The following is a 14,669-nucleotide window of genomic DNA, read 5'->3' as shown; positions in this document are numbered from 1 at the left end:
TAGTAGTAGTAGTAGTAGTAGTAGTAGTAGTATGAAAAAAATAGGTATTTATTACAAGAACTCTCTAGATTGTCTGATAACTGGTAATTTTTTTTTTTTTTTTTGGAGACTTACATATCACATTTGGATAGAAAGATAAGGAATATCGAGTCTCTTATCAATGGTCTTTGCAAAATCATTGATATTCCTTCGATTTACGTTTCATTCATATGCATTGCCTTTATTTATGGAAACAATTTCGTATTTATTCCAAGAACTCTTTAGATTGCCTGATAGCTTTGGTAAAAATTTTCTTTTTTTACACTCTTGCTATATGTAAGTTAATGGCCTTTGTGTAAACATGTTTTTTTTATCATCAAAGTAGATGGAAAATGGGACATAATTCTCTTAAGCATGTCAGCTCATAATAATAATAATAATAATAATAATAATAATAATAATAATAATAATAATAACCATCTCAATTCAGAACTAGAGGAGGATCCAGGCTGAAGGAAGGCCTACGTAGGAGCCGGACCACCAGAGTCATCCTGATGCTGCTTTTCGTCTACTTGATCTGCGTCATCCCCCTCTGCGCATACAACATCGCCGTCGTAAACGTGGACGACACGAAGAACATAGGCATCCTCATCTACTGCCTCTACTGGTGCCAGTACTTCATCAACAACTTCATCTACGTGGTCAGCAACGAGAAGTACCGCAGGGCTTACTGCCAGTTCCTGGCGTTCGTCACTTGGCGACAGATGCCGATGCCAAGGACCCCTGGTAGGTTGGCGATACCAACCACCTTCAAGAGGAGCCAGCAGTCCGTGTTCTCCATTTCAACCAGCAGTCCAGACCATCTGCTGGCCCTGAATCGAATGAAGGTGCGAACTATTTCAGAGTGCGAAGAGAGGCACTTGGGCATCCTGGCTGGCGATTACGAACTCCAAGATAGCTCGCGAGCCAGTTCTTTCAATGTTCCCATGGATGTGTCGACGTGGTCGTCCCCTCTGCCTTACTCTCAGAAAGAGTGGCAGGACGATGTCCGTAGGATGTCCTTGCCTAGGAACTATTCTTTTTCTTAAGGCGGACCTCAAACTTGCATCTGTGAGGGGGACTTTTCCAAGTGCAAATATCTTAAAATTTGTCGCATCCTAATGAGGTCCTGCTTGAAGTGAGTTTAGTTTAAACTTAACTCTCAGAAGGACTGCCAGGTCGATGTCCATAGGATGTCCTTGGCTAGGAACTATTCTTTTTCCTAAGGTGGACCGCAAACTAGCATCTGTGAGGGGGACTTTTGTATGTGAGAAAATCTTCAAATTTGTCGCACCCTCGAGAAATCCTGCTTGAAGTAGATTTGGTTTAAACTTGCCTCTCAGAAAGAGTACCAGGTCGATGTCCATAGGATGTCCTTGGCTAGGAAGTATTCTTTTCCTTAAGGCAGACCTCAAACTTGCATCTGTAAGGGGGACTTTTCTATGCGAGAATATCTTCAAATTTGTCGCACCCTCGAGAAATCCTGCTTGAAGTAGATTTGGTTTAAACTTGCCTCTCAGAAAGAGTACCAGGTCGATGTCCATAGGATGTCCTTGGCTAGGAAGTATTCTTTTCCTTAAGGCAGACCTCAAACTTGCATCTGTAAGGGGGACTTTTCTAGGCGAGAATATCTTCAAATTTGTCGCAGCCTAGTGAGGTCCTTTTTGGACTGGGTTTGGATCAAACGCGATTCTGACTGATTGAACATGACGAGTGCTTGGATGTTATTTATGGGCTTGAAAATTCAAGTGTTACCTAGAAACTATTCTTTTTCCTAAGGCTGACCTCAAACTTCATCAGTGAGATTCTTAAACATTTATAGCACCTTCGTGAGGTCTTGCTTGGAGTGGGTTTAGTTCAAACAAGAACCTGAATAACTAAACATTGCAACATCACGAGTGTTTGGATGTTAATGATGGATGTTGATCATCAAAGCGAACTAGATCATTTATGTGTTGCCTTTAACAGAAAGGAACAGACGTTTACCGATGAATTTCGAAATGACGTTAACTGAAAAGAGCACAGAATAATTCATAGAACTTCAATTTCACCTCATAGATTAAACCATTTTATGCTATGGTTAATTCTGTTGTATTTCAGTTTATATTTCTCTGTATTGAAATAACTTATTGGAAAAAAGGGCCATAAACTTTAAGCGGTTGTTAATATTTGTTAGTATTATTACCATTATCAACATTATTTTTTTTATCATGACTGTTGTTATTATTACCATATTACCATAAACTGTTGTAAGATGATCCTTCATACCTTTTACGACCCTTATACACACACACACACACACAATATATATATGTATATATATATATATATATATATATATATATATATATATATATATATATATATATATATATATATATATTTTCTCAGTGTACTTTCAAAACATCCAATTCTCTCCTACATTACACTTTTTCAAGATATATATATATATATATATATATATATATATATATATATATATGTGAGTGTATGCATGTATATATATATATATATATATATATATATACATATATGTATATATATATATATATATATATATATATATATATATATATTGTTACATTCTCAATAACGACTATGACCCACCACCATCCCTTAACAGTCAGGTACCCAACCAACTATCGAGGATCATGATCGACAGTAAGCATCCCTTATTATAACTTAGAAAGCAGGTGTCTTTGGATATACTGTATATCCAAACATAAACTGAGAAGTTTCCTTTTCTTTAGACTTTACGCTACTCTTCCTCAGGTACTGACTTTTTACAGGTATAAGCGAGATTCGAACGTGTGATTTCAGCCTCTGATAATCAATTATTTGTATAAATATGTCAACATGCGGTACATACAAGTAGTATGACTTCTAGAGCAGTTGTACATTAGTTGTATCACACACTAATGCAGAGTGGAAGGTCCTCAGCTTACGGACATTCGACTTTACGAACATTCGACTCACGGACACTCGACTCACGGACATTCGGCTCACGACCATCCGACTCACGACCATCCGACTCACGAACATCCGACTCACGAACATACGACTCACGAACATCCGACTCACGCCCATCCGACTCACGACCATCCGACTCACGACCATCCGACTCACGAACATCCGACTCACGACCATCCGACTCACGAACATCCGACTCACGAACATACGACTCACGACGGTACATACAAGTAGTATGACTTCTAGAGCAGTTGTACATTAGTTGTATCACACACTAATGCAGAGTGGAAGGTCCTCAGCTTACGGACATTCGACTTTACGAACATTCGACTCACGGACACTCGACTCACGGACATTCGGCTCACGACCATCCGACTCACGACCATCCGACTCACGAACATCCGACTCACGAACATACGACTCACGAACATCCGACTCACGCCCATCCGACTCACGACCATCCGACTCACGAACATCCGACTCACGACCATCCGACTCACGAACATACGACTCACGAACATTCAACGCACGAACATCCGACTCACGACCATCCGACTCACGAACATCCAACTCACGAACATCCGACTCACGAACATTCGACTCACAAACATTCGACTTACAAACAGAAAACCAACTGAAAATAACAAAGATGAAGAACTACTATAATAAAACAATACTGTATCATTTAATACAGTAAGCAAATTGACATCTGTAATAACCTCATATCTATTTCATATGAAACTTGACCATTTGTTGACTTTTGTATCAGGAAATCATAGTCATGGGATTCAGATTAGGCCTACACCAGGCCTAAATTTAAAAAAAAAAAAAATTCAACTTAGAAACAGTTCGACTTAGAAACAGCTCCTTAGAACCAATTAAGTTTGTAAGTTGAGGATCTTCTGTATATATATATATATATATATATATATATATATATATATGTGTATATATATACAGTATATATATATATTTATATATATACACACATATTATATATATATATATATATATATATATATATATATATATATATATTTATATATATATGTGTATATATATACATATATATATATATTTATATATATACACACATATATATATATATATATATATATATATATATATATATATATATATATCTATATTTATATATATATATATATATATATGCATATATATATATATATATATATATATATATATATATATATATATATATATATATATATATATATATATATTTATATATATATGTGTGTATATATATACATATATATATATACATATATATATATATATATATATATATATATAATTCAATCACACTTATTTATATATCATAAGAATAGTTACATAATAATCTTCATCATTTCACAAATCAATATCTTGATGTAACTTTACATTCTAGCATTAAGTCATCATAACCAAACGTGTAAATTGATTTTTAATTTATAGTTATTGAGTCATTGTGATTTTTATATAAATGTCAGATTTTTAAACACGTCTTTCTCTATTTCAATCCTTTATATTAGACCTCTCAGGTTTCATTGTGACTCCCAAGTCTTATTTGACTGATTTGAGTGACTTTTAAGCCTTATTTGACTGGTTTGAGTGACTTCCAGGTCTTATTTGACTGATTTGAGTGACTCCTAAGCCTTATTTGACTGATTTGAGTGACTCATGAGACTTATTTGACTAATTTGAGTGACTCCTAAGCCTTATTTGACTGATTTGAGTGACTCCCAAGTCTTATTTGACTGATTTGAGTGACTTCCAAGTCCCATTTGAATGATTTGAGTGACTGCTAAGCCTTATTTGACTGATTTGTGTGACTTCCAAGTCTTATTTGACTGATTTGAGTGACTCCTAAGCCTTATTTAACTGATTGAATGACTCCTAAGCCTTATTTGACTGATTTGTGTGACTTCCAAGTCTTATTTGACTGATTTGAGTGACTCCTAAGCCTTATTTGACTGATTTGAGTGACTCCTAGGCCTTATTTGACTGACTTGTGTGACTTCCAAGACTTATTTGACTGATTTGAGTGACTCCTAAGCCTTATTTGACTGGTTTGAGTGACTCCCAAGTCTTATTTGACAGATTTGAGTGACTCCTGAGCCTTATTTGACTGATTTGAGTGACTCCTAAGCCTTATTAGACTGATTTAAGTGACTCCCAAGTCTTATTTGACTGATTTGAGTGACTTTTAAGCCTCATTTGACTGATTTGAGTGACTTTTAAGCCTTATTTGACTGGTTTGAGTGACTTCCAAGTCTTATTTGACTGATTTGAGTGACTTTTAAGCCTTATTTGACTGATTTAAGTGACTCCCAAGTTTTATTTGACTGATTTGGGTGACTCCTAAGCCTTATTAGACTGATATGAGTGACTCCCAAGTCTTATTTGACTGATTTGAGTGACTTCCAAGTCCCATTTGACTGATTTGAGTGACTTCCAAGTCTCATTTGACTTATTTGAGTGACTTCTAAGACTTATTTGACTGATTTGAGTGACTTATAAGTCTTATTTGACAGATTTGAGTGACTCATAAGTCTTATTTGATAATTTGAGTGACTCATAAGTCTTATTTGACTAATCTGGGTGCACCCATCCACACCCTTACCGTTCAGCTAGTTCCTGCGTTTAGCCCAGCTCACTATACTTTAAATTTTTTTTAATGAGGCGTATCTCCACTGACTTGCAGCAGTGCCCTTTTAGCTCGGAAAAGTTTCCTGCAATCTGATTGGTTAGAATTATCTTGACCAACCAATCAGCAATCAGGACACTTTTCCGAGCTAAAAGGGAACCGCTGCGAGTCGGTGCAAATCTGCCTCACTAAAAAGAACTGACAATACCTCTGCTAGCACTCCTTGCGCTATCTTTTTGGTTAATGTGCATAAAGTAAGGGTGTGACAAGGTGCGTTTCTTCGGAGTAAGTTGTGCTAGGGACTCATGTGTCGAACTGTACATAAGTATTACCCATTTGATAAAAGATAAACATATAAATAAAATTACCGTAGAAAATGCAATCGTTTGAATCTAAACAGATCTATTTTAACGTAATTACTGATCTTAAAATATTTCATATTAATTATTCATTACTTCTCATTTAGTTTATATATTTCAAAACTTCCCTTCCCTACTGAGCTACTTTTCTCTGTTGGAGCCCTTGAGCTTATAGCATCCTGCTTTTCCAAGTAAGGTTGTGGCTTGGCTAATAATAATAATAATAATAATAATAATAATAATAATAATAATAATTCCTCATTTCCTTTCCTTACTGGGCTACTTTTCCTTGTTGGAGCCCTTGGACTTGAAGCATCCTGCTTTTCCAACTAAGGTTGTAGCTTGGCTAATAATAATAATAATAATAATAATAATAATAATAATAATAATAATTTCTCATTTCCTTTCCTTACTGGGCTACTTTTCCCTGTTGGAGCCTTGGGCTTATAGCATCTGCTTTTCCAACTAAGGTTGTAACTTAGGAAATAATAAAAATAATAATAATAATAATAACCAAATCTAAAGAAAAATAAAACCCAAGAAGCAGGTTGAATAACATAGAGAAAATGAAAAAAATTATAGACCAAAGTATAAAACATTCCAATTTCCAAAAGTATTCAGAGTTATAATCTAGATTGACTGAGTCTCTGATAATGTTAGGCTTACGACAAGCCCTCAAGGATAACGTTAGTAGAAAGGATAAAGGTGGGATTTACCCTTCTTCGTGTACGAAGTACTGGATAAGATAAGGGTATATGTCACGTGTAGGTATGTCTTATGCTTCTGTGACGAGCCGAGAGAAGGTTGTGACTCAAAGGCAGGATGAAAGCAACTGAGTAACTTTATTATAGAACATCCGTTTTTATATACATAAACTCCAGGCAAAAAGGACACAAAAGACATAACAGGCAATTTCATGTTCAACCGACACCGCACCGGTTAACAGTTAACGGTGAGAAAAACAGTCACGTTATTTCAGGTTCTTATCAGTGCGAGGGGAGAGGGAAGATACAAGCATAATATATACACAAAATGAAATGTCGTTACTATGTACGATCGTGTGACACAGGTTTGGTACACTTCTTAACCACTGCTTTGTAATATTCCGTGGCTACATTCCTCATGTTATGGGTAGAAGAGACTCTTTAGCTATTGTGAAAATCTCTTCTAGGAGGACACTCCAAAATAAACCATTGCTCTCTGGTCTTAGGTGGAGAGACTACCACTAGAGAGTTATTGGATCCTGTAACTGGTCAGGCAGTACTACATTGGATCCCTCTCTCTGGTTACCGATCATTTGGTCTTTGCCTACACATACACCGAATAGTCTGGCCTATTCATTTACACTTCTCTGTCCTCATACACCTGACAACACTGAGATTACCAAATAATTCTTCTTTGTTCAAGGGGTTAACTACTACAATATACTGTTCAGTGGCTACTTTCCTCTTGGAAGGGGTAGAAGAAATTCTTTAGCTAGTGTATGAAGCTCTTCTAGGAGAAGGACACTCCAAAATCAAACCATTGTTCTTTATTCTTGGGTAGTGTTATAGCCTCTGTAGCATGTTCTCCCTCTGACTTGGGTTAGAGTTCTCTTGCTTAAGGGTACACTGGGGCACACTATTCTATCTGTTTCCTTATTTTCTTTCTTCACTGGGCTATTTTCACTATTAGAGACCTTGAACTTCTCAACGAGGGTTGTAGCTTAGCTGATAATAATAATAATAATAATAATAATAATAATAATAATAATAATCAAAACCTTTACACTATTCTACCCTAGCCGAGTTATCATACTTGTAGACAAAATTAAAAAATGCCATCCTTCAAGTCATATATCCCAAGAATTGTAATGTCTGAGCTGATCTTTGGGAAATTACAATCTTCAAGGACAATGATCATCAGCCACGTCATAAGATGGAACCAACAAAATTCTGATTTTTTTTTTAAGTCATAAGTTAAAACCCAGACCACTTTATTTGTTTTGAAATATTATTTTAACTTGAAAAGTTTTTTTAACAATCTAATGTTTTTAAATAGTATATCGTACTAACCTCTTCGCTAGTACAGCGGTAACGTGTTTGCCTAGCATTCGCATGGCAGCAGATCGACCCCAGCCCATGATCGTGAGTTTATGCTGTTTACTGGGGAGGCCCCTGCTGCGGTTGGGCATCACAGTGGGTGTTTGCCTAGCATTCGCATGGCAGCAGATTGATCCCAGCCTGGGATCATGAGTTTATGCTGTTAACTGGGGAGGCCACTGCTGCCATTGGGCATCACAGTGGGCGTTCGTCTAGCATTTGCATGGCAGCAGATCGATCCCAGCCCGTGATGGTGAGTTTATGCTGTTCACTGGGGAGGCAACTGCTGCGGTTGGGCAACACAGTGGGGGGGGGGGGCTTGCCCAGCTGACGTTCTGGTGAGCATCTATTCTGAGGAAACTGGAACTGTAACCAGACACCTTTAAATGATAAAATTCTACACGAGAGGAAACCAACGTTGCCATATACTGTACATTCACACGTTTGCAAAGTGAAATGTGATATTTAATACTAAGTGGCAACTGAGGAACAACGTATCAACACTTTTGCTACATTCTGTACAGATGGTAACGTCTCTGCCTGGTGTTTGCCAGTCGGGGGTTCGAGTCGCGCTCAGACTCGTTAGTGCCATTAGTGTCTGCAACCTTACCATCCTTGTGAGCTAAGGTTGGGGGGTTTGGGGGAGCCTATAGGTCTATTTGCTGAGTCCTCAGCAACCACTGCCTGGCCCTCCCTGGTCCTAGCTTTGGTGGATAGGAGGCTTGGGCGCTGATCATATAATATATGGTCAGTCTCTAGGGCATTGTCCTGATTGCTAGGGCAATGTCACTGTCCCTTGCCTCTGCCATTCATGAGGGGCCTTTAAACCTTTAAACATGAGATTCTTGAACGCTTATAAATCAAGCCATATTGCGTGTCTGTACGTCTGTGATTTCCCAGTTCTCGCACGTTGATGACATTTATCAAACGTACTTTAGATGCAAGGTTTCACAGCTAGTTGTTATAAAAGATAAAGAATTATCGTATTATCCTCTTGTCTTACTATGAGAGTTCTAGATTTTTACTATGAGATTTTAGGGACTTCTTAGAACTGACATACCAAAATCATTGTTTTTATTTTTTTTTTATTCTTGGTAGTACCATAGCCTCTCTACCATGGTCTTCCACTGTCTTGGGTTAGAGTTCTCTTGCTTGAGAGTACACTCAAGGACACTATTCTTTCTGTTTCCATATTTCCTTTCCTTATGTTCTCGGCTATTTTCTCTGTATGAGACCTTGGGCTTATAGCATCCTGTTTTTTTTTTTCAACTAGGGTTGTAACTTAGCTGCTAATAATAATAATAATAATAATAATAATAATAATAATAATATTATTATTATTATTAAGTAATAATAATAATAATAATAATAATAATTATAATGGTGATGATGATACTAATAATAACAACAATAATAATAATAACAATAATAATAATAATAATAATAATAATAATAAAAATAACAATTATAATAATAATATTATTAAGTAATGATAATAATAATAATAATAATAATAATAATAATAATAATAATAATAATAATAATAATGGCGATGATGATACTAATAATAATAATAATAATAATAATAATAATAAAATGATGACGATAATGATATGTCAATGATGATGATGATGATGATGATGCAAGGGGCTAGCTTGTAGCGGAAATGATAACAAAACAAAAACAAAAATATCAAAGATAATAACATTCATAAAAAAATCCCAGTGATTAAATTAGTCAACTTCCGGTTGATTTTACAATACATAATAATAGTTTTTTATATAAATGAGATATCTTAGATGGCGGGATATTAATAATGTTATTGTATTGTAAACATGCAAAGGTTACGAAAAAGGATTCACTTTTTTTCCTATTTTTTATCATAATATCCTGAATATATATTTGGATTAGAAATGAAACTATAAGAGAGATTACTCAGGTGCCATATGTGGATGAGATTATGGTGAGGGGTAGATGGAGATGGTTTGTTCATGCTCTTCGCACTCCCCAAGAGAGATTAGTTCACCAAAACTTTTAACCGGGCTTCACAGGGCACTAGAAGAGTTGGATGACCCAGGCCTACATGGCTGAGAACTATGATATGTGAAGTAAGAGATGATGAATGGAGAAGTATTAAATTAAAAGCTCAAGATAGAGATGACTGGCGAAATCTAACTGAGGCCCTTTGCGTCAACAGGCGTAGGAGGAGATGATGATGATATATATATATATATATATATATATATATATATATATATATATATATATATATATATATATATATATATATATGTTGTTAGGTGTATGAGGACATAGGAAAATGTGGAAAGAATAGGCCAGACTATTCGGTGTATGTATAGGCAAAGGAAAAATGAACCATAACCAGAGAACGGGGTCCAATGTAGTCTGGCCAGTCAAAGGACTCAATAACTCTCTAGCGGTATAGTATCCCAACGGGTGGCTGGTGCCCTGACCAACCTACTGGATGTTTTATTCCAGCTATGACCAGATTGTGGAATGATCTTCCTAAATCAGGCAGTTGAATCAGTGGAACTCCAGAGAAGTTCAACCTTCCAGCGAGTGTTGGCTGACATAAGTCTCTCCTCACTCAGTAATACTGCCAGGCCAGTCAAATGAGCCAATAACTCTCTAGCGGTATAGTATCCCAACGGGTGGCTGGTGCCCTGACCAAACTACTGTAAGTTTTATTTCAGCTTTGACCAGACTCTGGAACTTCACAGAAGCCCAAAACTTCCAGCGAGTGTTGGCTGACATAAGTCTCTCCTCCCTTACTCAGTAATACTGTCTGGCCAGTCAAAGGACCCAATAACTCTCTAGCGGTAGTATCCCAACAGGTGGCTGGTGCCCTGGCTAACCTACTACCTATTATTCAACCCTTCGATGTCATACACTTGTCCCTGTCTGGGTATTTCCGACTCATATCAGTTTTATCAAGATCTTTTTCTTATCATCAACCGGCTTATCAGATTTTCCAATTATTATTATTATTATTATTATTATTATTATTATTATTATTATTATTATTATCCAAGCTACAACCCTAGTTGGAAAAGCAAGATGCTATAAGCCCAGGGGCTCCAACAGGGAAAAATAGCCCAGTGAGGAAAGGAAATAAGGAAATAAATAAATGAAGAGAACAAATTAACAATAAATCATTCTAAAATAATTAACAACGTCAAAACAGACATGTCATATATAAACTATTAACAACATCAAAAACAAATATGTCATAAATAAACTATAAAAAGACTCATGTCCGCCTGGTCAACAAAAAAGCATTTGCTCCAACTTTGATCTTTTCAATCTCAATGAGAGTTGGCTTGCTATAGGTGGACTAACTTTAATCACATTTACCTTCGCCTTTTCAATGTCTTTACCATATTATTGCGTCAATAAATACTGCAGCTTTATGTGAAGTTGATGATTTTTCTTATTGACTCTTCTTAAAACTGAAAGATCTGTTTCCTGTCTTTATTATCAAATCATCTTGGTGTTGTTAATGTTTTAAAATATCTTATTTTAATTGTTCATCATTTCTCATATCCTCACTGGGCTATTTTACCCTGTTGGAGCTCTTGGGCTTTTAGCAGCTTGCTTTTCCAACTAGGGTTGTAGCTTAGCTAGTAATAATAATAATAATAATAATAATAATAATAATAATAATAATAATAAATGATAATAATAATAATAACCACAACAACAACAATAATAATAATAATAATAATAATAATAATCTCACTTAGTGAAAATTTTATTTTGATAAAAAGAGAAGACGCCTGTTTCATTAATCATTACTTCTTCTTCTTCTTCTTCTTCTTCCCTCTCTCTGGTTACGGCTCATTTTATATTTGCCTACACATGCATTGATTAGTCTGGCTCATTCTTACCACATTCTTCTCTGTCTTCATACACCTGACAACACTGAGATTACCAAACAATTCTTCATTGCTCAAGGGGTTAATTACTGTACTGTAATTGTTCAGTGGCTACTTTCCTCTTGGTAAGGATAGAAGAGACTCTTTAGCTATAGAAAGCAGCTCTTCTATGAGAAGGACACTCCAAAATCAAACCATTGTTCTCTAGTCTTGGGTAGTGCCATAACCTCTGTACCATGGTCTTTCCAATATCTTGAGTTAGAGTTCTCTTGCTTGAGGGTACACTCAGTTCCTTTATTTCCTTTCCTCACTGAGCTCTTTTCCTTGTTGGAGCCCTTGGGCTTATAGCATCTTGCTTTTCAAACTAGGGTTGCAGTTTAGCTAATAATAATAATAATAATAATAATAATAATAATAATAATAATAATAATAATAATAATAATATTGATAATAATAATAGTAATAATATTTTAATAATAATAATAATTATTATTATAAAAATAACTTTAATAATATTTCAATAATAATAATAATAATAATAATAATAATAATAACAATAACAATAATAATAATAACAATAATAATAATAATTATTATTATTATTATTATAATAATAATAAAAATAATAATAAACCAACTATTTTAATCCCTCAGTAAAGAATATAATAACCATAAATCCATCATAATAGCACTAAGTTGCGTCACCACAAAAGGACACCAATAAAACAATTGTCTCTTGAAATTGCATAACAATAATACGATTAGTTCCAATGCTGGGAGGTAGAGAGCAGCACCTCCCATCCAACCACTCAGTATCTTAGATTGACTTCTTTGATTGACTTCAAGTACTGCGATGTGTCGTATTCAATTAGATGTCACTGTCGTGATATCAAAGGAGGCGATGTCAAGATAAGCTTCCTACTGACGTCATTGGTTTTATTGCTTTGATTAGCTGGAAAACAAAGTTATCTTCAAGAATAAATTCTTCGTCTATGTTTCATCCGTAATGCTCAGACAAGTTCGTCCGTGGATGTTATATACTGGACACTTAATTCTTAGCTTTCTATGTCCACTATATGATAAAGAGCAAGAGTTTGAGTGTGTTTGTGTGTGTGTGTATATATATATATATATATATATATATATATATATATATATATATATATATATATATATATAATATATATATATATATATATATATATATATATATATATATATATATATATTTATCTATTTATATATATATACACACATATATATATATATATATATATATATATATATATATATATATATATATATATATATATATATATCTACTTCTTTTCTGTCACGCTATACGGCATTACCAAATGTATGACTACCCGCTCTCTCACTGTCCATCGGGTATAAGAAGAGATGGAGTTATCATACCCTGGTGAGAGGGCGTACCCCCGAGAAGCACACTCTTAAATCACAATCTCCCACAAATTGCCAAAACTGCCGTGTTGTAGTTAGGAAAGGGGGAGAGGTGGAAAGGGTTGAATCTGTGTATGTATGTGCGTGCGTGCGTGTGTATTTCTTAATATTTAGTCGTAATTTTTGACGGGTCGTGTACACTATGTATTATAGTATTTTACGTGTGGCGCTAATTTCTTCTTCTTCTTCTCTGTCGCATTAGAGAAATGCGATTAACTGTATTTTCTTACATTTATTATTTTCTCATTTCCTCTTCATCTCTGTTTTATCAGTATTCCTCTGCGTTTGTTTTCATAGCCTTCCGTACTCCATTAAACTTTCCATTATCTATTGTTTTCTATCATCTTCACTATCATCATACCCTTTCGATTTTCATTAGTAAACAGTTCTGTTGAAGTTGTTTGAAGATAAGGAGAAGTAAGTTTTCCTTTCTGATAATCAAGAAACGAGAAGAGAGAAGATAACACAATGAAACTCATAAATACGGAAATCTGGCTGGGTAATTACAAATACGGAAGGTGGAAATCCGGCTAGGCAATTGTAAATATGGAGGGTGGAAATCCGGATAGGCAATTATAAATACGGAGGGTGGAAATCCGGCTAGACAATTGTAAATACGGAGGGTGGAAATCCGGCTAGGCAATTGTAAATACGGAGGGTGGAAATCCGGCTAGACAATTGTAAATTCGGAGGGTGGAAATCCGGCTAGGCAATTGTAAATTCGGAGGGTGGAAATCCGGCTAGACAATTGTAAATACGGAGGGTGGAAATCCGGCAAGACAATTGTAAATACGGAGGGTGGAAATCCGGCTAGGCAATTGTAAATACGGAGGGTGGAAATCCGGCTAGACAATTGTAAATTCGGAGGGTGGAAATCCGGCTAGACAATTGTAAATACGGAGGGTGGAAATCCGGCTAGGCAATTGTAAATACGGAGGGTGGAAATCCGGCTAGACAATTGTAATTTCGGAGGGTGGAAATCCGGCTAGGCAATTGTAAATACGGAGGGTGGAAATCCGGCTAGGCAATTGTAAATACGGAGGGTGGAAATCCGGCTAGACAATTGTAAATTCGGAGGGTGGAAATCCGGCTAGGCAATTGTAAATTCGGAGGGTGGAAATCCGGCTAGGCAATTGTAAATTCGGAGGGTGGAAATCCGGCTAGACAATTGTAAATTCCGAGGGTGGAAATCCGGCTAGACAATTGTAAATTCGGAGGGTGGAAATCCGGCTAG

The 14,669-nt window shown here is 35.6% G+C and overlaps 1 protein-coding gene across 1 annotated transcript in view; it reads left to right on the top strand.

Moving 5' to 3' along the window:
* LOC137617014 (G-protein coupled receptor moody-like) overlaps positions 1-2,030 on the top strand; it is a 13,332-nt gene extending 11,302 nt beyond the window's left edge. The window contains exon 6 of the mRNA XM_068346874.1: positions 470-2,030. Coding sequence (XP_068202975.1) covers positions 470-1,067 — 598 coding nt within the window. The 3' untranslated portion in view covers positions 1,068-2,030. The remainder of the gene's footprint in view (positions 1-469) is intronic.
* The last annotated feature ends 12,639 nt before the right edge of the window (positions 2,031-14,669 follow it).

The sequence above is a fragment of the Palaemon carinicauda genome, chromosome 23 (genome assembly GCF_036898095.1).
Source record: "Palaemon carinicauda isolate YSFRI2023 chromosome 23, ASM3689809v2, whole genome shotgun sequence".
In the NCBI taxonomy this organism is placed as follows: Eukaryota; Metazoa; Arthropoda; class Malacostraca; order Decapoda; family Palaemonidae; genus Palaemon; species Palaemon carinicauda.
Note: the sequence above shows the minus strand (reverse complement) of the source record. Positions and strands in the feature narration are given on the sequence as shown.